The 25,596-nt window shown below is 46.7% G+C and overlaps 1 protein-coding gene across 2 annotated transcripts in view; it reads right to left on the bottom strand.

The window, feature by feature from the left end:
* LOC147672551 (NTPase KAP family P-loop domain-containing protein 1-like) overlaps positions 1-25,596 on the bottom strand; it is a 112,315-nt gene that overhangs the window by 32,655 nt on the left and 54,064 nt on the right. The window contains exon 3 of one of the 2 annotated variants that reach the window (XM_086947971.1): positions 7,654-7,788. In XM_086947971.1, the coding sequence (XP_086804097.1) occupies positions 7,654-7,788 (135 nt within the window). The remainder of the gene's footprint in view (positions 1-7,653; positions 7,789-25,596) is intronic. The other variant, XM_086947972.1, reaches the window with a different exon arrangement.

Genomic DNA, 25,596 nt, shown 5'->3' with positions numbered 1-25,596 from the left:
TCAAGAGCATGCCGCACCTTAGCTCACCAGAGTACACACGTGCCTGGCAAGGGCGTTCACAGAAGGGAAAGCTGCTTCTGCTCCTCCACCCTCTGAGCTGTGACAGTTTCATAGTTACTTAGTGCCTGATTTAGACTGTGGCAGATGTCACAGTAGCGTCAATTAAGGCACCTAAAGTATGATGGGTGGCTGCTAAGATTTACTCATCAGACTTTTTTGTTTTACAAAAACAAACACCCAAAGTGGGAGTTTCTTTTTGAAGGACAAAAAAATGATCCTGAGATCAGTGGCAGCTCCTCGGCAATGGCCGAGGAGCGTCACCCCACTGCATGGCGTAGAGCCAGCAAACGAAAAAGAAACCGATGCTCTGGCATGCAGCCGGCGGCGTCAGGGAAGTTTTTTAAATTAATATTTACCTGTTCCATGTCCCCCGCTTTTGGTCTCCCACTCTCCCATCCGTCCACCACCCTTTGTTAGTCGCGGCTGCCACTGCCTGGGACCCTGAGAGTTTTCTCCGAGGATGTTGGGGGAAATGTTTATTTTTTTTAGTTCGGAACCACCAGAGAAACTGAAAGAAAGTGCATTAGACTATCCACTCTAAACAGGTCATACAGTTTGATGCACCTACATGGTCGGCCCCTTCTCCACCAGGACTCAGTGTAGGAGTTTGAATGGCAGACCAAAAGCAGGAGCACCTCTGTCTGAAACATGATCGTCTCCCTAACTCAAATTAGAGCAGGTAGACCGTCAGTTAGTCAGGCAAGGTTCTCCATCACATTTGTTGCAAGGTACCCTGTGCACCTCTAAATCAGGTGCTTACTTTTCCACTCTTAAGCAGAATTATATGATTTAATTGACCACTCTACAATTAATGATATGTTTTTCGCAGCTGGTCACTGTGAAGTGTTGTCTCCTGAATCCCTGTTTGACATTGATTAAGAGTTTTTATTGTTTTAGAAACTCTGACTATATCTCAATTAAGGGCCCAGAAAAAACTGCCCATTGCCTTGCTTTCCCATGGATCTTTCCCATCTCTTCACAACCTCCACGTAAGATTCTTCAAGGACCGGACCTCGGAACCCCTGTCTTCTTACTTCACACAACCTACCTTGGCCACATCATGTCCTTGCTTGTGCTGCTGTAACTTCTGTTTTCAGCTGATATTGAAACATTCTTGTCTTTCCATCTTTCACTTCCTACTCTCACCTATCACAACCGTCCACAAATTGATTGGTCCTTCTTCTTATGCTCAACTGAGATAATGTACATCCCCTGCACGACTGCAACAATGCTATCTCATTTTGAAATACCTCATCAACATCCTCATATGGCTCATCACAAGCCAGGAATGTCACAGAACACTGTTGACGGATGCAGGAGACTAATATATTTTATCTCCAGTGCAATGACTGCTACCCTTCATCTTTTAGCATTTGGACGATCACGCTGCTAAGACTCTAATCTCTACTCCCCTAGCTAACATCATGAGATCGTATGGATTTATTCCTGTGTCATATGCAGATGACACCCAACTCCTCTTTCCGTTTGAGACCCTTACGGTGGAGGTCAGGAACTCCTTTGCTCAGGGGATGAAGGCGGTGGCACACTGGATGGCATCTAACCTCCTGCAGTGTAATGTTGCAAAAACGGAGGTGATGCTGTTCGGTGAGGCCAAACTTCTGTGGACCCCAGACTGGTGGCCTCAAGATCTTGGCCCGGCTCCAGAGCCCAAGCAGGTAGTGAAAAACCTTGGCGTCCGACTTGATCAGGAGCTTTCATTAAAACATCATAGCAATCAAGTGGTGGGCTCCTGCTTCCATATCATCGGGATGCTACGAAAGGTATTTCCTCTACTACCAGACTCTACTAGGCGAACTTTGGTGCAGGCCCTAGTATTGAGTCGCTTGGACTACTGCAATGGGTTGCTGCTGTCAACAAATGAAGCGGTAGTCTCTAGACTCCAGGTGGTCCAGAATACAGCTGCCCGTCTGGTCCTGAACCAGCCCTCTCGCACCCCCTCTAAACCCCTTCTGGAGAAGTTACATTGGTTATCCATCAAACAGAGGGTAAAGTTTAAGATCTGCTGTACAATGCATAAGTGTCTACAGGGAAATGGCCCAGCATATTTGATTAAGAAATTCTCCTGGTACACACCGACACGCTCTTTGAGATCTAGTGAGCAGGCATTGTTACAGATTCCAAAATTTAGAAAAGTAAGACAAGGGGGAAGATCTCTTACGGTTGCTGGTCCAACCTTGTGGAACAGCCTCCCACTGTTTCTGAGACAGTGCAAGGACCACCTTCCTTTTAGGAAGCAATTAAAGACATTCCTTTTTCAAAATTGATCTATGTTTATGGTTAGGGTCCGCTATTTGCTTTTCTTTTTTGGTCGCCAAAGGCGCGGAGATACTCCTTCGGGAGGTGATCCTAGCGCGGTATAAACACGCAAATAAATAAATAAATAAATAAATACTCTGGTCCAGAATAAACAGGATTACTGCAGTATTCTCTACGTTGGTGACCCTCAACACTCCTCTACCAATGTTAAAAAACTTCTAAACCATATTTGCTCTTTGCAATCTAGGACCATATTATACAAGTGTCCTAGGGGCGCAACAGGCGTTAGCGCCTGCTTTGTGCACCCTAGGGGCACTTTGGTATTACAGAAGGGACCACAGCCCCTGATGGCATCCCTCTGGATGGGGCAAAGGGGTTCCCAGGGCCCCCCCAGAAATCCCTTGCAGGTGCGTGCATACACTCACTGCACCCACCTGCAATGGGATCTCTATTCCCCATCAAGGTGCAGTAGGTTGCAGCCTGCAATGTGAAAACACAGAGCAGCTTCAAAGCAGCCGCTCTGTTTTTTACATGAATGCGCTGCACTTAGGGCAACGTGAGCTCACGGCTGCCTGGCGGCAGCGCATTCCTCATTATACGATGCATTTTACATCATTGTGCCGGTGCACCATTTAAAAGGTACGCCCAGCGCAATGAAAGAAAATGCACCGTATGTATAATACGGCCCCTGATGTTAACCACCCACAACTTCTATAACACCACCAAGAAGCCTGACATTTGGCAAAGTACATGGTCTGCTTTAAATGTATCTCCAGGTACTCAAATCAGCCTGGCTTATCATCTCCAACTTTACCTGCAACAGCTCTAGCTACACACCTGCCTGCTACACCTAACAACTTTAGGTACTCTGGACACCTATTCATCCTATACAAGTCTGCACTGTCTCTTTCAGAGAACTCCCATATTGAAACACCTTAACCATGGACCTGAGAGCCATGACATCTCTACATTCTTGCACAAAAGGTCTACTTCACACCACAAGAAGATCCTAAACTATCAAATGCTGTGCACCTTGTTGATACCCAATCAGCAGCAACAGTATGAGTTACCCCCTGGGCAGCATACCTGTATATAACTGTGAATAATGCATTCATCAGTTTGTGCCCACCAGATCTTCTCATACCCACTGTTACCTCTGATGATGTGGACTAATGTGCAGTTCTTTTTATCTAGATTTCACCTATACCGCCACATGCAAAATCCCAATCGAGGCATCAAGATTAAAAAGAGCTCTGATGCGCGGACGCAACACCATTGCTAATGGTACTGTAACAATTCCTACACTTTATAGAGGTCTCCCCCTATATTTTAGAAAACCTTTCCTTTTATTGCTTCTGTATATTTTAAAACAGCTTCATCTTTTAAAATTGTGCTGTGCTTATTGCAACTGACCACGTTTTCACACTTCAATCTGCACTAGGAATTGGGGAAAGCGGGCTGTGTTTTTAAATACGATTGAATTTGATTTTTAATATACTAAATATACTACAAAACCCGTTTTGAGGAGAGCGGGCTGTTTTTGCAAATATCCAATGTATTTGCACTTTGGGGCCATCAATTGAATTCTCGATACCAATCTAGTTTGCCACCACATGGCAAATCTCAATCAAGGCATTGAGCTTAAAAAGAGATCCGATGCGCAGACACGCCGCTGGCTCTCCAAAAGCAAGCCCATCCGCGCCTGGATGGGGCCAGATACCCTGGCCCTTCTCCTAAAAATAGGATAGTCTACTCAACTTCCAAGCTTTTTTCTCTAAGGCAAGTTCCACACAATAACTGTTTGCTCTCTTGGGTTATAAAGGAAGAGGTATTTTGGCCAACATTTGCGGTTTTGACCCAAACACATGCTGTGCCACTGCATCTACAGACTCATGAATTCCAGCTCCACATCCTTCAAACTATTTAGCATCAACTGCCGCTCTTTAGTTCGACATCAATTTAATATTTTTTATATCATCAAAGTCCACCTACCTGATATATTGTTCCTTACTGAAACCTGGCTAGGGCAGTTCACAGTAGCAGAGCCGGCATTAGCACTTACCCCTGGTCGACAGAGCCAATGGCAGAGGAGGCGGCATAGCCACTGTATATCAGTTGGCTATTAGATGCTGGCTGGCACCATGCACAATTCAAGATAGTGAAAGTGCTTGGTTCAGAATTTCCCTCAACAACAACTTCATTTTCACAGGGCTGCAAATTGATCGACCGCCGAGCCTGCCTAAGGCTTCCAGAGAAGCACTCACAGACTACTTTGCCCCTCTAGTGATAAAGCACTCTAATTTCAGTATTATTGGTGATCAGAAGCTGCACTTTGACTCAGTTCATGACAGCGAAGTTCGCAATTTTCTGGAGAACCTAGCAGCCTTGCAACTGTCGCAATTAGTTTTAGAAGCTACACACTCCGCCAGCCACCTTCTAGACACCATTTTCTCTAATTTACGCAAATCATATGTTTCTGCTCTGTGGCCCACGTCCACGACTATGACACTCAATAGCGCCCTCCAAGAAAGCACCACGGCAACCAACACTATCATGAAAAGACAATGGCAGAAATTGAATTTGGGAATTATATCCAGACTAATCACCGTCAGTTAGACTCTAATGTGGAGGTTGCCGAAAACAAGCAAAAGACTAGGCTGATCTCTACCCTTGAAGTTTTTATCCCTGCTCATCAAGGCCCTGTCAAAAAGAAACCCTTGTCCCTATGGTTCAATGAAACTCATTTTGCTGTAAAAAAAAAACTGCTGCAAAGTGCTTGAATGTTCCTCGAGGAAGAGCTATGAAATTTCTGTCAAAGTGCAATATAAGAAATTCTTAAACTCTTACCATAAAATGACCAAGAAAGCCTGTGCTTGGTTCTTCTCTAACAACATTTGCAATAGTATGGATCCGTCAAAAGAAATGTTTACCCTAGTCAACAACCTAATGAAACCGTCTCTATCAACTGAGCCCATTGAGGCTTCTAACAGTCACTGCAACAAACTTGCAGACTGCTTTGCTGGAAAAGTCAATGACATCTGCTCACACTTTTCTTCAAGCGATATGCTCGCTTCGTTGGAAAGAGTTTGTCTGTCGGAGGTCTCAGCCCAGAGGGCCGAATTAAATGCATTCCCCCCCACTCAATTCTGCCTCCCTACATGCCCTCAGCAATCAAGTAAAATCATGCTCCCCGATGATCCTATTCGACGCCAACCTTATCCTAAAACTCCTAGACTTCTTACTTTCATCCTTAAAAAAAATCAATCTCTCTTTTATCTCTGCCACAGTGCTGAGTGCCTGGAAGCACATCAAAGTAATACCCCTGCTAAATAAATTTTCCCTCAACCCAGTCAAACCAGAAAACTATCTTTCGATCTCTTCCCTACCTATTTTAGCCAAGGTGTCTGAGAAATATGTCCATAGCTTACTGACAAAATTTCTGAAGAAGAACAACATTTTTGACATTTCTCAAAATGGTTTCAGACCTTCTCATAGCACAGAATTTGCACTCTTAGCAATGACAGAGACACTTTCCAATGCATTAGATGAAGGCAGATCATCGGCCCTTAATCTGCTGGATTTGAGCGCTGCTTTTCACACGGTGTCCCAAATGATGCTCCTGCAAAGATTACATGATACATGGATACGAGTGACAGTCCTAACCTGGCTTACATCCTTTTAAGTCAGCTTTCCTTTCAAGTAGTATCTCCTCCATGTACATCTCACATTTTTCCAACATGGGGTCCCTCAGGGTTCCTCACTGAGCTAGATCTTACTTAAGATGTATGTTCAATGTTTAGCACATGTCGTGAAATCATTTGGGATCTCACTGGTATCTTGCGCGGACCATACCCAACGTATTCTTTTACTTTGAGCTAACGCAACTCAGGACATGGCCAAGCCTCAGAAAGGAATGCTTGCTATTGCAAAGTGGATGAATAGTACCTGCCTAAAGCTAAACACTAGCAAAACTGAAATCCTCCTTCTGAGAAAACACACCCACATCAAGGGAGAGCACTGGTGGCCGGTAAGCTTTGGACCAAGACCAAACTGGTCATAAAGAGCCTAGTCCTATGGATGGATTATACTGTCTTTTGAGTTCCAAGGACACTCACTTGTAGGTACCTGCTTCGGTCTCTTGAGAGGCCTCAAACCAATCTCTTGATTATGCAGACTATCATTCAATCACTAATTCTGTCACGTCTGGACTATTGCAATGTCATCTACCTAGGGGCCAACAAATCAGCCACAAAAAGGCTCCAGATCACTAAAAATTCCACAGCTATGATGCTCTTTTCCCTTCCAAAATTATGTGTGTGCATTTCAAAACCCCGTGCAATGCCAACAAAATCCAACATTCTCAAGGATCTCACATCCTTGCGGGACTACTTACACCTTTCCTGCCATCCAGGCCCCTCTACTTAGCTGACCTCAATCTAGCTGTCTTCCCCAGAACAAGAGGGAAAAAAGGCAGGAGGGCACTCCTTCCATGCCATGGCTCCGGCCTTATGGAACAAACTGCCCTTTTACCTCTGGAAACACAAAACCATCTCAGCTTCAGGAAATTGATTAAGGCATGGGTTTTTACAGCTTAGTTTCTTCCATTACTAGATTCCTCCCTTTCTGTGATAGTATTGTATGAGTACCATGTGTTCATGTTTTAGGGCGAGGAAGCCCAGTTGCTGGGGCAACTATGTGCTTTACAAGTCTTTTTAACATAACATAACATAAACATAGTCAACATGGAGGATATCAAGAGAGCAATTGTATTTCACCTAACTACACTATTTTAAGGAGGACACATGATGCAAATCATAGAGGATCATTCAACATTATGTGTCAGCTCTCAAAACCCCTACCCAATCAATCTCACACAGAGATGTCAGAATCTCCTTTCATTACCTGACAATTTATCAGTACTCAAGAAGGCCACTTGACAGACTGGTGCAAAGGATAAAGATGGTTCCCATTACCTGGCAATTCTCAAGAAGCCCCAATATGAGCCTTGTTTAGGGGATCTGGCATCACATTCCCCCATTACCTAACCCCTTCCAAGAAGCCCAAGAATCCCACCTATTCAGAATCATACAGGTTATCGCATAACACCCTACCGTCAGCTTGCCCCGATTACCAGCTCTCATGATGGCCAATTGATTAAATTAGCACAGGACTGTATGATTAACCAACAGCTATTGATAATGTCATTTGTATGAACAAAATCATGTGATCCAATCTTGTACTCTAGTATTCATCAATGAGACCCATAGGAGCGAAGCTCATGATTCATGCTTTGTTACTTTATATAGCCACACTTACTTGTTATCCTGTCCAACAGCATGTAGACCCTGCTTCCAAATGGTGCATAGAAACCCACAGTAACTGGTGTAGAGACGTGGCACAGGGCCTTGGAGAGGCAGGCACAGTAAATGTCATCCTCTGTCTGCTTTCCTGCTAAATGAAATCCAGGAACAACATATGATATTTGTACATATGAATGTACACATGGGTATTTTACGTAAAGAAGTGTTCTTGGCAAGTAATGTTTGATTATTGTGGCACATAGTGTATAGAGTATATATATATAAGAGCTAAGAACTCCTGATGTTCAACACAAATCATTTAGAGCTACTGATATTAGTGATCAAACAGTGAGCACCCCATCCACGACTGTCAGCAGTGATCACAGCAGTGCGTTCAGCAGGGTTGCCTGCCATAAAGTAAAACAGCACTATACATTTTGAATACATCTGCATAGGTAATACAAAACATACATAGCTAAAACTACCTCAGCACCAAAATCATGATAGGAATAACAAATCTCTCCAACTCAAATAATATCTTTGAATTCATTTTCCAAATGAACAATTTTTCTCCAATCATCATCTTCTGAGGTCTGAAAATATAGACATTTTCATCTCAAATCCATGTTTTTTAATTTTGGTATACAAATAATATTTCAACTAAGCAAATGCTTCTAATTTGGTAGTCTGGGCTACACACAGGAGAGCTACTCACAGGTAGCTAGAGAGCTACTGGTAGCTCATAAGTTACTCGTTGGAGACGCAAGATTAACTGGGTAGTTGCAGTCAGGCTTGGCTGCATGGTCGGATTCAGAGGTGAGAGACAGAGGGTAATTATGTGCTAACATGTGCCTGAAGAGAGAGATGTGCTTTAAGATTCTTTTATCTCTGTGAACGAGGAGGTGGTTCTGAATTGGTAACAGAGGGAGTCCCGGAGTGTAATTCACATGAACAGAACCTTGAAGGGGCTCATTTTGGCATATGTACAGCTAAGACATTGTAGATGGTAGAGCACAGTTATCTGGGAAGGGTGTGGCAAGGGGATAGTTGAGAGAGGTTAAACATGAGCAATGGGACCCCCTCAAATATATAAATTATAGCCCTGGAACCGAGGGGAACAGGAATACACAAAGCAAGAAGGGTGTTCCTACAGTGGCTGTATCATTCAATAATGTGCGTACATCTCTGAGTAATCAAAAAGACAGTGACAGAAGGAGGTAAAGTGCAAACAAAGTTCATTCAAAAAAATATTTATTTGTTCTTTTTTTATAGATATAAATTCATATAAATACTATTGTTGATCAAAAAATCTTTTTTTATATAATGGGTAATACATATATTAATTGAAAAAGTTCATAAAGAGCACAAAACAGTCATAAAAACAGCAGCAAATTAGCAGGTCCCCTGAAAAACAATCATACACAGCAGCTCGCTCACGTGCTAACAATCATTCTACATTCACACCACATACAAAGATGGAGAAGGAACTGGATTCCAAATAGCAAGATGACTACGCTAATGTGATCCAAGGGCACCAAGGTGTAATTGTTGGCCCTTGTGGCGGGTCTACGCGCGTTTCGGTGGATCAAGCCACCTTCATCAGGACCTTGTTCATCAAATTGTGCAGATAACAGGGGATCAAACAAAAGGAAAAATGGCCTAAAAAGAAAAGACAAATCTGTCACTATCACATACACAAAAAATTATTAACAAGAGAGCATTAATACATTCACTGTTGGGTTGGAACCCGGGGTTCATCACTGTGGCTAGAGAGAGTAAATCTACATTCTGGAGTGGCAGACAGGAGAGTCTAGTCATGAGAGAGCATAGTGCTGACGCTAGGTGACTAGTCACTCTGAGAGTTAATGATGGAGGGACCAAATGTACAAAGAGATTCCTATTTTGCATTAGATGTTATCTAAGAAGGTACTACATACAAAGGTATATCCAGTCATGTAACAATACTTACAAGGTAATAGGTCAGCTATCACTAGAACGAGTTCTATTTCAGAATTAGGAGGTAAAGTCACATGAAGTGCACCGCATCTGTGAGGGGACCAAGGGAAACTGTTTAGGTAGGTTATGGTAGAAAGGACTAAGTGGTATGCATGCGTTGTCCCTAATTAATAGGCTTACCCATAATGCCAAGTCAGATGTAGTGGGTGACCCTCAGAGCTTCATCTTAATATCTTGGATACCAAATTCTGTGTGGAAAGCTACAAGAGAAATGTATGATAACCCCATGTCATAGTCATTCTGGAAAAGATGAGCCTTAATACTATGAGACAGCTGGACCCCCTACAGTTAGCGTTTAAGATAACATACCGGGACGAGCGAGTTGGAGTTCTGAAGAGATGCTTTTATTTCATAAAATCAAGAGGAAGGTCTCAGGGTATGTCAGTCCACGTAGAGGGTTAACTCCTGTAACATTTCAGTCTCTAATGACATAAAGAGATACCAACACGTCTATTCAGGGACACCATAGGCATTGTCGAGATATCGAAAACGTGGAAAACCAGTAAAACTACATGGAGACTTACATTTACCAATGGTGATAATATATCAAATGAGTAGATATTCTGTAGAATAATTGACACTGTTCAGCCACCGCGACCCTGCAGGACGAAAGTAATATGCATATAATCTAGTCCTAGGGCGTAGAAGCGTTTCAAAGTTGCACGCACTGAGTCGGGCATGCCGGCAAAGGTGAAAGAAAAACGCATACACCAGAAGATCTAGAGCTTTATGCTTAGAGTGGGTGATCAATATCCTAAACTTGTGAGGTCCCATAGTCTGTTAACACCCGAGTGAAAATACCGCAAAGGAACCCATGGGTTAAGCCCGCTGTGCAGATTGAAGGTCGGTGCTACCACGTAGAGAGAATTATATCTTTAAGTCTAAGAGGGCAACTACTCTATACTCCTCTGACTCAGATAAATTTCCGTTGAGTTTACCTTCGTATCCGGTGTGCAACGACCAAATCCCTCCGCGTTCCAGAGACCCTCCGTGGGACATTGTTGACGTCCACCAATTCTTATACTCTCCTGACTGAGTTGAAATATCGCGGGAGTAGAGCGAAGACCGCGAGAGTATCGCGGCATAGTCATAGACAATGGACTACATGGTGGCGGCCATCTTATAGGTACCGAGCAAAACGGGCTCGTAGAATCATGCTAGCTAAACAGTGATATATTATCTCCAAGTGTGAGATAAAAAAGAATGCCACGTCTAAAAGGTCGTGACTAAGGTGGGATTTCTTTTACGGGTTGTGTCTTAAGTTACTAGCCCGGCAGAGATCTTATAAAAATAAGGCAAGGCAGGCTGGTGAAATCCTGCTGGCTAGACGACAATGTGTTAAAAGTGTGAAATAAACGAGCCACGTATAAAGAGTCGTGAATGAGGTGGAAATTCTTATATAGACTGCATCACGAGATACTAGCCCGGAATAGATTGTGTAATGGCACAGATTATGGGGGGGGGGGAAATTTTTTTAAGAGGAAAGATTCTTTACTTGGTAACATACCAAGATAGCTCTTCGTTTAGTCCTCGCTTGACACTGTCCAAAAGGAAGATCCAGAAAGTTTCACGTTTTTTCCGCGTGATTTTAATGGACTTACCCATTTTAGGAGTGACCTTTTCCAGGATGGACCATCTGATCTCATCCTCCTTATGTGACTTCTCAATGCAGTGTTCTACTAATGGGGCTGAGAGTTTCTTAGTCCTAATAGCGGACTTGTGTTCGCTAAAACGGACGCGAAACTCACGTCCTGTTTCGCCAACATAGGCTAAGCCACAATCACAGAACAAAATATATACAATGTTGCTACTACGACAGTTGGTAAGGCAACGTAATTTGATCTTTTTTTCATTGTAGGTTACCGTGTCAGAAATAAGGGCTGAGTCGCAAGCGTGGCAGCCGCCACACCTGTGGTTACCCACGACCGCAGGAAGGCCAGTGATGGAAAGCTGGTTATTGAAATAAGCATTTCTGGTCGGGGGTCTCGCATGGACAAGCATGTCCCTTAGGTTTTTATTTCTTCTGTAAGCTAACATGGGTAGGGGAAGTGGAGAGCCACTTTCATCCATGTTCAAGATTTTCCAATTTTTATTTATGATATTCCTCAGTTTGTGATTTAGGGTAGAGTGATTAATCACGCAAGTGATCCGGTCTTGTTTGTTCCGGGGTTTGCCCTGTAGAAGTGCGGATCTATTAAAGTATTTCGCCCTTTTAGTTGAGAGAGGGACAGATGGTGGGGCTAGGCCTTGGATGGCTGTAAGAAATCTGATGTTTAACTCGTCTTGGCACTCATTTGGCCAATAGCCATCATGCTTGGTGCTGGTGTCTTTTGGTAGATGATGATCTGGAGAAGTAATAAAGAGTACGCCTAGCAAATCAATGTTTTCAAAGAGCTGTAATGGATTACGCCAATCCCACCAGTACCCAGTTAAAATAGTCGGGCTTGATAATTAAAAGTAAGTAAAGTCGGTCCAGATCTTTCAGATACTGAGCAGTTGGAACCTGGCCTCTGCGGAAGTAAATGTTACATAAGAGCTCAGTTACATATTCACATTTAATTGAATCGCTAGGTTCTTGCATGTGTAATTGTCAAGGAGATGTGAGTGGGAGAAGAAACATTCGATTGCCTTGATGGGGCAGAGAAACAATTGATTTCCTAGTAAGTAAAGTTTGACATTGTAGATTGGGGAAGATAACTGTTGTGTATTTGATGTTAGTGGCAGGACTTGTGTGCTGGACATCCGGACCTCCAAACACACCTGTCGGAAGCTGGAGAAGAGATGGCTTTGCGACCGAACTCCAGACAACCACACAGCCCACAAAAACGCCACCTGAAGGCACCACCAACTCATCAGGACCGCCAAGAGGACCGCCTTCAAGAACCGCTTTCAAGAACCACCTAGACAACAGTGCACACAACTCCAAAGAGCTCTTCAGCATCGTGAAAGAACTCTCCAACCCCAGCTCCAACACCAACGACATCCCACCTTCGCTACCTGTGCGATTCACTGGCCACCTTCTTTCACCGTAAGATCACCTACATCCACGACAGCTTCAACTCCAACACCCCCACATCCATCGCCGACACCACCCCCGCGACCTCCACCCGCACCAGTCGCTTGACCGCCTGGTCCAATGTCAGTGATGAAGACACCATCAAGACCATGAACTCCATCCACTCCGGAACCCCATCGGAACCATGCCCCCATCACGTCTTCAACAAAGCTGGGACAGCCATCGCACCCCATCTCCGGAAAACCATCAACACCTCCTCCGAGACATCTACTTTCCCGGAAAGCTGGAAACACGCCAAGATCAACGCCCTAGGCAAGGCAGAAACCCAAGGCAGATCTCAAGGACCTCAAGAACTTCTGGCCCATCTCCCCGCTCCCCTTCCCGGCGAAAGTCACAGAGAACATTGTCAACAGACAGCTGACCCGCTACCTCGAAGACAACAGCATCCTGGAGCCATCCCAGTCCAGCTTCCACAGCAACCACAGCACAGAGACCGCCCTCATCGTCGCCACCGACGACATCAGGATCCTGATGGATAAAGGAGAAACAGCCACCCTCATCCTTCTGGACCTATCAGCAGCCTTCGAAACGGTCTGCCACTGCATCCTAATAGCATGCCTCGACGACGCTGGAATCCAAGAGAAGGCCCTGGCATGGACCACATCCTTCCTCTCCGGCAGAACCCAGAGTGTCCGCCTCCCACCCTTCCGCTCAAAGACCACCGAGATCATCTGCGGCGTCCCACAAGGATCCTCCCTCAGCCCAACGCTGTTCAATATCTACATGACACTGCTCGCCCACGTCGCACGACAACATAACCTCAACATCATCTCTTACGCCAACAACACCCAGCTGATCATATCCCTCACCAAAGACCCCCACACCGCCAAAGACAATCTCCACAGAGGAATGAAGGCCGTCGCCGAATGGATGAAGGAGAGCAAACTGAAGCTGAACTCAGACAAGACGGAGGTTCTCATCCTCGGCTCCACCCCCTCAGCCTGGAACGACTCCTGGTGGCCCACCTCGCTAGGAACTCCCCCAGAACCCACCGAACACGTACGCAACCTGGGGATCCTCCTCCACTCCGCCCTCTCCATGACCAAGCAAGTCAATGCCGTCTCCGCGTCCTGCTTCAACACCCTCCAAATGCTTCGCAGAATCTTCAAATGGATCCACTCCGACACGAGAAAGACCGTCACCCATGCACTCGTCACCAGCAAACTGGACTACAGGAACGCCCTCTATGCAGGAACAACAACAAAGCTCCGGAGACGGCTACAATGCATCCAGAACGCTGCGGCACTACTGATCCTCAATGTCCTACAACACAGCCACATCACACCTCTCCTGAGAGACCTGCACTGGCTCCCCATCGACAAGAGGATCACCTTCAAGCTCCTCATCCACGCACACAGGGCCCTCCCCAACGCCGGACCGGTATACCTCAACGACCGATTCAGCTTCTACACCCCCACCCGCAGCCTCCGCTCTGACAACCTCGCCCTCGCCACAGTTCCTCGCATCCGGAAAACCACCGCCGACAGCCGATCCTTCTCCCACCTCGCCGCCATGACCTGGAACACTCTCCCCACCAACCTACGACAGACCCAGGACCTGCCAACCTTTAGAAGACTTCTCAAGACCTGGCTCTTCAATGAGTAGCAGCCCCCCGCACCCCCCCCCCCCCAGCACCTTGAGACCCTCAAGGGTATGTAGCGCGCTTTACAAATGTCTTGTTATGTTATGTTATGTTATGTTATGTTATGTTATGTCCACAACAATAATGCCTGCCAGAAGTGGCATGCTCCTGAAGGTAGAGAAGCACTGACAGAGGAAGGACCGTGGGATTGTGATCATGTCCTTGATTCTTAAAATTGCCCAGCCTCGGGTAAGTCATATTTACAATGCAGTAAACGAAAAAAATCTGGTTCTCTCCAGGTCATCTCTTTGTATATGTTTTCATGGTACCTGAACCTACAGGCAGACAACACGATGGAATGTTGCTTCAAAGACTTGTATATCACATCAGAGAGGACCCACATTGGTGGGAAATATCCAATGTGGACTCCAGCGAAGTGCCTCAGGTATCCGTGGATCCACCACCGGATGGACATCCTTGACAGAAATACAGCCCTTGTGCCACATACAAGCGATACATCTAACATTTGCGGCATTCTTAGACATGGATAAATGATGAAGGCTCAATTTGACCACTCAAGCCACTTGTCAAGCTGAGATTAATATCCTTGTTTTTGTCAGAGCACGGCTAATCCCTACTTTGTGTATTTTTTGGCATCTTAGAATCTTAGAACATTATGGTGTCTCACTGTGTGCTGATATTATATTCTGTGTGGTGCACTAGGCATAGAAAATTAGCTGTAAGGGCACCTGGCTCTTTCTCAGGCAGCTCAAGGTGCATGCTTATTTTGATACCATGATGTATTTATGCAACACCTCATGGCTTTTGATATGACAGTAAAAGTGGAAGCAAGTTAAGGCATTTGGAAGATGCTTGCATGTAAAGCATGATCACTCAGCAATGTTGATATGCAGCAGACCAACATGAGATTAAAATAACTATCATAGAACAATGTGCTTTAAAGCTTGACAGGTCCTGTTTCTTCTTCTACATATTAGATATATTAAGTGAAGAAGCTGCCCACTGCGTCCTCATGCTTTACAGCTTTTTCCATCCCTAAAAGGGTTTGCAGAGACAGTCAGCTGTAATTTGCTATATTGTTTGATGGAGCACACACAGCAATACGCAGCCCAAATTCAATTGGCAAGCCAAGGGCAACGTCCTAGAATTGGCAAATACCAATAAACATCTCAGTGTTTATTTAGATCCTCACCTAACTTTCAGCACCTATCTATCAACCAGACAACCCACCGCAAAAAGCTCCTGTTTGCATTCATAACCTCACAGCAAAAGACACGAAACACCTCAACACTCCACCTTCTTTAGGTCGTGAGTGTTACATTTGTGCCTTCACTAACCTATGGCTCAGAACTGCTAAAAGGGAAGGATATGGTTACTCTAAGTACAATACAAATGAACCTCTTCAAAAAACGCTTTGAAATTCCGCAGCACATTTCGCAAGCCCAAATCAGGCTTGAGTTCGGCCTGCTCCATTAGGACCCAGCAAGAAATGGGGCCTTATTGAAAGTCTGCTGCAGGCTGAGAATGGCTCACTCACATACCAGTGCTGGCTGGAAATTTAAAAATGGGACACACGAAAATAACTAATGATTCTCTAATATCCAGCATTCAATCAAAGCGGCGCAATAAGAGGATGCTTGGAGAAGTGTGGCTCAATGGTTAGAGCAGCAGACCCTGATGCAGACGTCTGTCCCGGACCAAGGTTCAATTCGCCTCGGCGGGTCTTGGGCTCAATTTCCCTGGACCTGATAATTCACGCCTCTGTGCATATTCTAATCATGGGTCCCACTCTGCAACTCTGGGCAATAGCTTGCTTAATCTCCACAATGGCCCCAACAACTCTAGGATGCTTGGCTTTACCTTGGGGGTGCCCAGGAGTGGGCACTTCACAGGGAAAGGCCAGGAAGGGTTCCACAGCGGTATGTGCACAGCGCCTTGAGACCCCTTCGGGGGTGATTCGTGCGCTATATAAAAGCACTACATTTACATTTGGTACACCCCTATGGATCACACTGCCTTCAAACGACCCTTCAACAGAGTAGCCAAGCTTTCATCACCTCAGATAAGGCCTCATTCATGTGCAAACGGCATGCATGGGCAATCAATCAATCAGGCGTTTATACAGCACGCTGCTCACCCGTGAGGGTCTCAAGGTGCTAGGCTGGGGAGGGGAGTGGCTCTGGATCATTCGAAGAGCCAGGTCTTGAGGTCTTTCCTGAACGTGTGCAGGGTTGGGGAGCGTCTGATGTTCACAGGGAGCTCGTTCCATGTCTTTGCTGCGATGAAGGAGAAGGCTCTCCCGTCTGTTCTGTTTCTGCGGATGCAGGGGACCTCTGCAGGGGCGAGGTCACCGGAGCGGAGGTTCTTCTTGGGTATGTGGAAGGATCCTCTCTTGTTAAGGTATTTGGGTCCGATGTGGTTGAGGGATTTGTAGGAGTGGGTGAGGAGTTTGAAGGTGACCCTCTTCTCTACGGGGAGCCAGTGGAGGTCTCGTAGGTGTTGGGTCATGTGTTCGTGACACGGTGTACCGAGGACGAGTCTGGCTGCGGTGTTCTGGATGGTTTGGAATTTATGTAGAAGGGTTCTGTTGATTCCGGCACCTTGTGCGTTGCAGTAGTCCAGTCTGCTGGTTATGAGTGCATGGGTGACGGTCCTTCTGCAGTAGGGGGGATCCTTTTGAAGGTCTTATGCAGGATGCGCAGGCAATTGAAACTAGTGGACGCGACGGCGTTGATCTGGCTGTTCATGGAGAGGGAGGAGTTGAAGATGATCCAGAGGTTTTGTGCGTGGTCTGTAAGGGTGGGTGGATTCCCGAGGGCAGAGGGCCACCAGGTGTTATCCCAGGCGGAGGTGCAAGGTCTGAGGATGACGACCTCGGTCTTCTCTGAGTTGAGCTTGAGGCAGCTGTTTTTCATCCAGGCTGCCACGTTCTTCATTCCTTCCTGAAAGCAGAGTCTGGTATCTTCGGATTCTTTGTGAGTGAGAGGAAGAGCTGGGTGTCGTTAGCGAAGGAAACAATGCTGAGCCCGTGCTGTCTGACGATGGCGGCAAGGTGGGCCATGTAGATGTTGAAGAGTGTGGGGCTGAGCGATGATCCCTGGGGTACTCCGCAGTTGATATCGGTGGGTTTGGAAAGAAAGGGAGGGAGTCTGATCCTCTGGGTTCTGCTGTAGAGAAAGGATTGGATCCAGTCGAGGGCGGTTCCTTGTATCCCCTCGCCGTGAAGTCTGGCTGCGGGCGTGCAGTGAGAAACGGTGTTGAAGGCTGCAGAGAGGTCTAGAAGGATGAGGGCCGCAATGTGTCCCTGGTCGAGTAGCATGTGGATGTTGTCAGTGGCGGTGAGGTGGGCGGTCTCGGTGCTGTTGTTTCTGCGGACTCCAGGCTGGGTGGAGCCATGCCATTGTATGTGGTCTGGGGCTCACAGTACTACTTGTCCACTCACTTCTCGGAAACATGACTTGATGCTTATCCACCTTGGTATCTTTCCATCCAAGGACCTAATCCGTTCCTGGAAGCAGTCCTGACGCAAAGATTCTTTCACATCCAACCTTAAGATTGTCACATCTTAGTTCACCCGCCCAGCAGTAATAGCCCAACTGAAAGGGAATCCGGTACAATCATCATGCAAGGCTGTACGGTTTCCCACCCACGTCTTTAAGATGCTGGAAAGGCACAACTAAACTGCAGTGGGACACTAGGCTGATCTGCCAAACGTCATTCTGAGGGTCTCTCCGTCAAGCAAACTCTGACATCATATTGGCAGAAATATTAGCTCGGTGTGAGAAAGTGCTATCTTTATTGCAAAGGTATTCCCCCACTTTTTGCTGAATTGCTGATGTACTTTGACTAGGTGTGCCCTGGGCTCCTGCCAACCAGGTACCCAGAGCCTGTGTTCCTTCCCTAAAACTGTGTTGAAACTAAAACCCAATTGGCATCTCTGGCCACCTGTCAGCCCCTAGTAAATGGTACCCTAGGTACCTAGGGCATGGTGACCAGAGAAGACCTCTAAGGGCTGCAGCACTTATTGTGCCGCCCTTAGGGGCCCTGTGCCCTGACACCCACACACTGCCTTCGCAGGCTGAGTGTCGAAGTACAGAACTAAACAGAGTCGACATTTCACACATCCCTGTGTGCCATGCCCACAAGCCCACTGCACTGGCATCCATCAGTCACCCCTCTAACTGGGTGCCCTATGCCAGTGGTGTGGGCACAGGTGCATGAGCCCTGTGTCCCTACAGTGCCCTGGGTCATTCCTGGGCACTGTAAGTGCAGTGCTGCCATTAAGAGTATATGGTGCTGGGAGGTTGTCATTATGAACTTCACAGCACCATGATGGCTTCACTGAATTCTGAGAAGTTTGATATCAAACTTCCCAGCACCTTAAACCCGCACTGATGCCAGTGTGGGATTTAATGTAAAATGCCTGACAGGGGGCATCTTAGAGATGCCCCTTAAAACCTAACCAACTCCCAGGGTCCTGACTGTGTGGCTACCGAGGCTGCCACCACTAAACATGTTTCTGGACCCCTGGGTCGAGAGCCTGCCACTCTCGGGGGCCTGAAACAATGCACATCCTGGGACAAGGTGCCAAGCCTCCTCCCCCAGGATGGACAGGGGAAGCTTCAAAGGCATACCGCCTTTGTGAGCTTCTCCAGGCCACTTGCTGTACTCAGCAACTCGCCCCCACTGTTTCTGACACCCACTCTGGTGGGAAGAACAGCGGGAAAACCTAAGTGAGGAAAGGGTGTGTGCCAGCCTACGCCAACCCCATCCCTCAGGTGGGAGAGGCGAGGTGAAGCACGACTCCTGGCTCTGGCCATCCTGAAGCTGGGGAGCCCTGCCCAATCACAGCTATGCTCCTGCCCCCCTCCCACAGGAGAGGAGCAGGCTAGGGGGTGTACCCACCCAAGGACCAGGACTCATTGGTCCCTGCCTTTGCCCTACCTGTAACACCCCTAAATTTAGAATTTAGGGGCACCCTGGACCTTCCTTCCTCAGATCCTGATTGCAAATAGAAGAAGAACAAGAAACAAGAAGACCTGCTGTGTAGCTGCTAATCAAAGGACGACGCCCACTGATTTGGCCCCAAAACCCTACAAGCCTGTTGATCCTTGAACCTGCTCCTGTGAAACTCCGGCGTCTCCTGCGGACAGCACCCTCGAAAACCCAGGAGGACCTGCCTGCCTTGAACCTTCCAAAAGACTGGGACTCCCACGAGCAGTGGTTCTGCTCAAACAGCAATACCCCTTGTGCCAGCCAGGAACCGCGAATCCAGCCCACTCTGCACCCGCCAAGCCCGGCCTGTGCCTAAGTGATCCAAGACCACAAGGACGTCCCCCCGGCAACTGGGACCCGAAGTCCAGTGCCCAAAGACCCTCTTCGACTAACCCGACGACGCCTGCAGCCTCAGAACCAGGGACCCCTCCAACCGCGACCAGCTGTGGGTAAGATTTCCCGACACCAAAAGACACCCCTGCACCCGGCGCCCTGCGGCTCCCTGTGTCTTCCTTAGGGGTACCTACCTCTTCTCCAAGATCCCAACTTACCCCTCGAAGCGGTGATTGCACCTGAAGAATCTCCGTCCCGAGTCTGCAGCCTTTGTTCACTTTTTAACTTTCCCATTGGATAACATTGAGCGCCCGACGGCTCAACAGCACCCTGCACCCAGCCGTCTGAGTGCTGCTGGAAGTGCAACTACTACCCTACTCTACTTTCCCACTTTCCCTGAAAAAGGGACCAGGAGCTCAGCTACCACAGCCAAGTGGCCTGCTTGCTTGCAGCCACCAACCAAAGGCCCCTACCCTCCATTGGATTGCATTGGGCCTACTCTCTCTTCACCCGACTGCTCCTGTGCTGCTCAGGGTGTAACAGCTGTACCTTTCCGACCCTGGGAGACCCCTGAGTCTATGCCCAGAACCTTATCTCTACCAGTCGAGTACTTACCTAAAAGCCGATAACTCACTTTCTTTCCATAGGTTAACATTAACTGGTTTTCACTTGAAATGTCTTCCAAGTGTGGAGTTTTGAAACTTTAAAATATTCATCTAAAATCAGCCGAATAACGAATTCCGAATTACTCACCTGTGATCAGGGGAGAAGCCAGTACTGTACTTTTTAGCCTAGTACTGAACCGCAAAAGTAATCATAACTGTACTTACCAGTAACCTGAATTTCCTTCCATAGGAAACCATTGACTGTTTTTCTGTGAAATTTCTTCTAAGTGTCAATTTCTGCAAACAAGAATTATTCCTTAAAAATCGTACCAACTTCTAAAACGTAATTACTTACCTGTCTTAGGTAGAGGTCCCAGTGCTGGACTTAGGAGTCCAGTCCTGAATTACTAAAGTAACGAGAACCTACTTTACTTGAATTTCCTTCCATAGGATAACATTGCTTGGTTTTCACAGAAAAGTTTCTAAGTGACAACTTTGAAAATACATTTATATTCTTTAAAATTCACTACTGCAACTAAAACGCTTTTACTTAACTGTTTACAGTACATGTCCCGGGACTGAATCTAGGATCCTGTCCTGGGGTTAGAAAACTGATCCATAAAGTAATCAACTGCATTTATCTAGCAAAACCCATTGAGCTCAATGTTAAATTATGTTTGAAATCGTGTTGCCTATTGCAACCACTGTAGCTATTGTACTTACAAAGTCAATTGCCTTTTTGCAAAGTAACTACCTAAAGTCACTCATATTGAGAAAAAGTATATTTTGATACCTGTTGGTTCTAAAATAAAACAACAATATCTTTTTTTTTTTTTTTTAATTTTTGAAAACCTTTATTTTGCTCAAAGACAGTGCAAATACGGGCCTACAACCATCCGGCTGGCCACGGTCGCACATTTAGCACTGGTGCATGCAATACGGCGCCAGGGTAATGCGGCATGGCAATGGTTACAATGCAAGAACAGACTGGAAAGCGCCGTCATACCTAGGCACAGGAGCAATGTAGGTTAATTTCAAAGTCTTTTTTTGGTGCAAATATTAAGGTCAGGTCATACTACTCCGTACTTAAACAACGAAAAGAGAAAAACAAGGTCCATGTAGGCGGGACTCGACAAGAGACATCAGTTTCTGGCAGAGCAATTCACAACATGCAAGTCCCGACCAGAGGATGGCCACAGGATAGTCAGACCACAGGAAGCTGCCTCAACAACCCATCTTCAATGGCGCCACCACCCATCCCCCAGCATACCTAACACGGGCCTAAGAAAGAAGGGAAAATCATAAAAGAGCAAAGAAAGGCACCATAGAAAAAAAAAACTCAACTAATAGTTAACCCCCCACCCTACACACATGCAGAGGCTATGGCCTACCCCCCCCCTAGCAGAGTGTCTGTCGCCCCATAAACCCGAAATATAGTGAGAGAAGAGAAGAGAGGAAGAAGAGAAAGCGAAAGTGAAAGGAAAGATAAAGAATAAAATCCAATGACATAGGGAGTAGGAACAGGAACCCCGTCCCTAAAACGTCCCTAAGAGAAGATCCGGGAGGAGGGCCAATTAAACATGCGCGCAAGCTCCGCCGGTCCAATAAGCAATCCCCACCCCAATAGCAACATCAATAGAGCTGCAGCAAGCAATACATTGGGGAGAGAATCAATGGGCAATCAACAATAAAACCAGTCAAGTTCGGGGTCCACCCTACCTCCACCCACCCGCCCGGGTACTAAGCAAAGAAAGTCCCCTATCCCTGGCCAGACCTGGGGCTCAGTCTCTCACCCCCTCCGCTCGCTAGTCCAGTGTAATGCAGGAGAACAAAGGAAGATGGCCGCTCGGGGGAGGGGGGAGGTGCACAATCGAAGGAAGAATGGTGTCCGGTCCCAGGAAAAGAATCCACCTCGGTCCCAGTCCTCTCTGGCATGGTCCAGCTGTTCAAGTCACAAATCAAAGCAATCCGAATCCAAGGCAAGCATACCGGTGGTGAGGCAGGAGGGCAAAACACTGGTAGCCAGGGCCATGATCTCTCGCGCAGCTGCACACAGTCTAGCATGGAGCAAGGGGGAAACACTGTTTCGTTGATGGTACTAATAAGTGGCAACAGTCCATTACCAGCCCCTGCGATGGCTACAGTATCTTCCACTGCGGTCTCACGAGACAATGTTGCGGCATCAGGCTGTAGCAACTCCAGTCCGGAATCTTGTTGAAGACAATGCCCCTGCTCCAGGCTGGAATCTCGAGAACAGGCATCGAGTCGTGCCCCCAGCGCGCTACAGCTGCCCCTCATCTCCAATTGTAACTCACCCAGGGCTGCAACAACGTCAGCAAGGGTGAATGCGGGCTGTAGAGACCCCATGGTCGCAGTCCCGTGGGGAGGAGTTGCTCCGATCCCTTTCGCGCCGGGGAGCTCGCTGCTTTGAAAGGGGGCTGTGTAGACTGTTCTTCAGTGGCCAGCCGTCTACTGCACCATCTTGATTCCTGCCCAGCGCAGTGCGGGGGGAGGCAGGGGGAAGCAGCGGGACGCGATCAGGCGGCTACCGATCACCCACCGGCTAGCAATGATCCGCCCGTCTCGGTGGATCATCCGAGGGTCGACAAATGCATGAGGAGGCACGCAGATCCGGGGTGGGTTAGCCGTCGTCAGCCAGAGGGACTCGGGGCACGGAGCAGAAATATGGCGGCCAAGAACAAAGGTCCCGCTGGCAAGTCGCCCCAGCCGTCCGGCACCATTCAGCCCAGGAGGTGTACTGCGGTCCCCGTTGGCAGACAGTGCGCCGGTCTTGGTCTCACAGGGAAGCGCCGTCCAGCCGTATCACCCCCGTCACAGAGCATCAGCGGGAGGGGGCGCGAGGGCAGCAGGGCGCTGCGGAAGAAGCTGGGTCTCGGGCCAGGGCGCGTCCGTCCACAGCGTCTGAATCCGGGCGGGTGGAGAGGCCGGCGGAACACCGGCAGCAGCAGCTCCGTCACCCGCACCTTTTAGAACCAAAACTGGGTAGCCGGGCAAGCAGGATCGTGGTGCGGGATTCCGGGGCCGGCGGAGCCGAAGGCTGCACGTCCGCTTTTGATATAAAACAATTGGCCTAGAGTTCAGTTCTTGAGTGTTGAGACCATTTGCTGACTGAGGGTGTACAACAAATGCTTTACACTGTCCTTTGGTACTGCCTTACTGCTCAACCAAGCTACCACTTTTGAGAGTAAGGTTACATCTAACTTTAACCTCTGCCACACCTCTGGAGACTGTGGGCTCTATACACCCTGTACATTATTTTGGTCCAGTATATATAGAGTCACTTTCTTACACCTGGCTCCAGCCCCAGCGCAACAGTAACAGTAACAGTAATACGTCAAGCACTTTTTCTAGGGACTGGTCTTGTGCTGTCAATTTTACTGCCCAAAGTATAAAAAAACTTTATGACCGGACTGTCCTTTACAAGCCCCAGCACCTCTCCCTTCAATGCGGCTTTATCTTAATACTGATTATCTATTTTATGTGTATTTATGTGATGGAATTAGCCGTCCTAGACTGGTTTTAGTTTTTAACGCCCTAAACCCTTCTTAACTGTTTGTCTGTGTGTACCAATGTACATTGAAATGATTTAAATTAATTAATCAATCAATCAATTATTGCTTACTTCCTTCACAAGCAGTGAGGCAAAAGACACTGTGTTTATCCTCAAGAACAGCGTGGAAAAACGCATTAGCAGTGTCACCATGGTGCCGCTGCCGCTGCTCCTCACACGGATTGTGACTGAGTAGGGCCAGTGTAACATTTGCTTGACAACAGCCAATAGGGCCACGCTTCTGTCACACAGAATGGTACCCTCAAAAGTGAAGAATCACTTCTTTACCCTTGAACATTTCTGAAATAATCCCCTGCTCAATAAATGTTTACATATTTAATAGGACACGGAGTATGGCCTTAAAGTATTTTGATGGGGTTATAGTTAGGCTTTGTGAGAACATTTCCTAGGCCCCCCTGCCAAAGTTAGTTGGACAGTTAGAAGTCCCACAATAAAATACCGATGTGTATAAAAAAAATGCTGTTTTATTTTGCCAGTTGGACTTGCACTTAACTGAAGCTTAGAGTGCATATTTGGGTAGCTCCAACTCAACCCTCATGGTCTTAAGCAGTTGATGGCGGTAAAAATTACAAAAAAAATCTTTCTGTCTCATGTTTCTTTACTTACTTTTCTTCACCTCTTTTACCTCACCACTCTCTTTCTTTAATTATATCTCTTTCCCGATTTGTAACAGTGCTTAATTTGTTAAAGAATAAGTGCCTGTGCTCAAAGTGCTGCTCTGAAGCCCGGGGCCAGTGAAGTTAAATGTTGGCACCCTCAACAACAATGCTGCTAGTTTTGAATCCACCTCATGCTTCTTTAATCCACAACAAGACACTCCCTGCCTCTTTATCTTACTTTTGCAGGTTTCTGCTTTCTCCTTTTTTAACTGGTTTTCCGTCTTCCTCTTCCTCTGTCTTTCAAATTTGTTTGTTTTTTAAGTCGAGCCTGGGTAGCACATGTGCTGTTCTGCAAGGGACTTGAAGCTACCCCCACTCTCCATCCATATTTTTCATTGGCTTCTGCCATTGTCCCCTGTAAACTGTGGCTGTTCATTAGTCAACCGGCTTAGTAGTCCCTCCTCAGTAACGCCTGTCTCATTTTGTAACCTCCCATGGCGACACCCACTGTTACGTGTGTTGTTACTCGGTAGGCTTGCAGCACTATTTTCTCAAATAGCTTTGCTCTCCCCTAATGCTTTTTAAAAACATTTTATAGCGCGGGCTCCGCACACATTTGTAATGCAATAGGTCGGCATTTGCAAGAGTTTAAGCTATTGGCATTGTTAATGACAATGCCTTTTATTTATCTGTTTTAAAAACAAGACATAAATAAATGGCATTGTCATTTACAATGCAGTAGCTCCAACTCTTGTAAATGCGAGACCTATTGTATTGCAAATGCTTGCTAATCTTTTGCTTTAGGCAAATGTCTGATGCAGAAAAATAAGTGGCAGTCCCCAAAAATGAGTGCCGGTGGCCCCCACCAGCTCTAATTAAGCACTTTTTGTACATCTTTGTGTACCTGACCCCCCCTTTTTCTCAACTCTCTCTACCTCACCTCTGTCTATTTCACCTTGATATCAACACACCTCTTCCCCAACCACTCTACCTCTCTCTCTCAAGCCTAACAACCCTCTACACCTCTCTCTGTTCCTTCCTCTACATCTCTACCTCTCTGTCCCCTCTCCCTAAATCAACACTGTCAGGAAATTGGCTGTTCTGAAACATCAAAGAATAGGAAAAGATCATTTTCTAACA

The sequence above is a fragment of the Lissotriton vulgaris genome, unplaced genomic scaffold, assembly GCF_964263255.1.
Source record: "Lissotriton vulgaris unplaced genomic scaffold, aLisVul1.2 SCAFFOLD_1104, whole genome shotgun sequence".
NCBI classification, from domain to species: Eukaryota; Metazoa; Chordata; class Amphibia; order Caudata; family Salamandridae; genus Lissotriton; species Lissotriton vulgaris.
The sequence above is the reverse complement of the archived record's forward strand: the minus strand, read 5'-3'. Positions and strand labels throughout refer to the sequence as shown.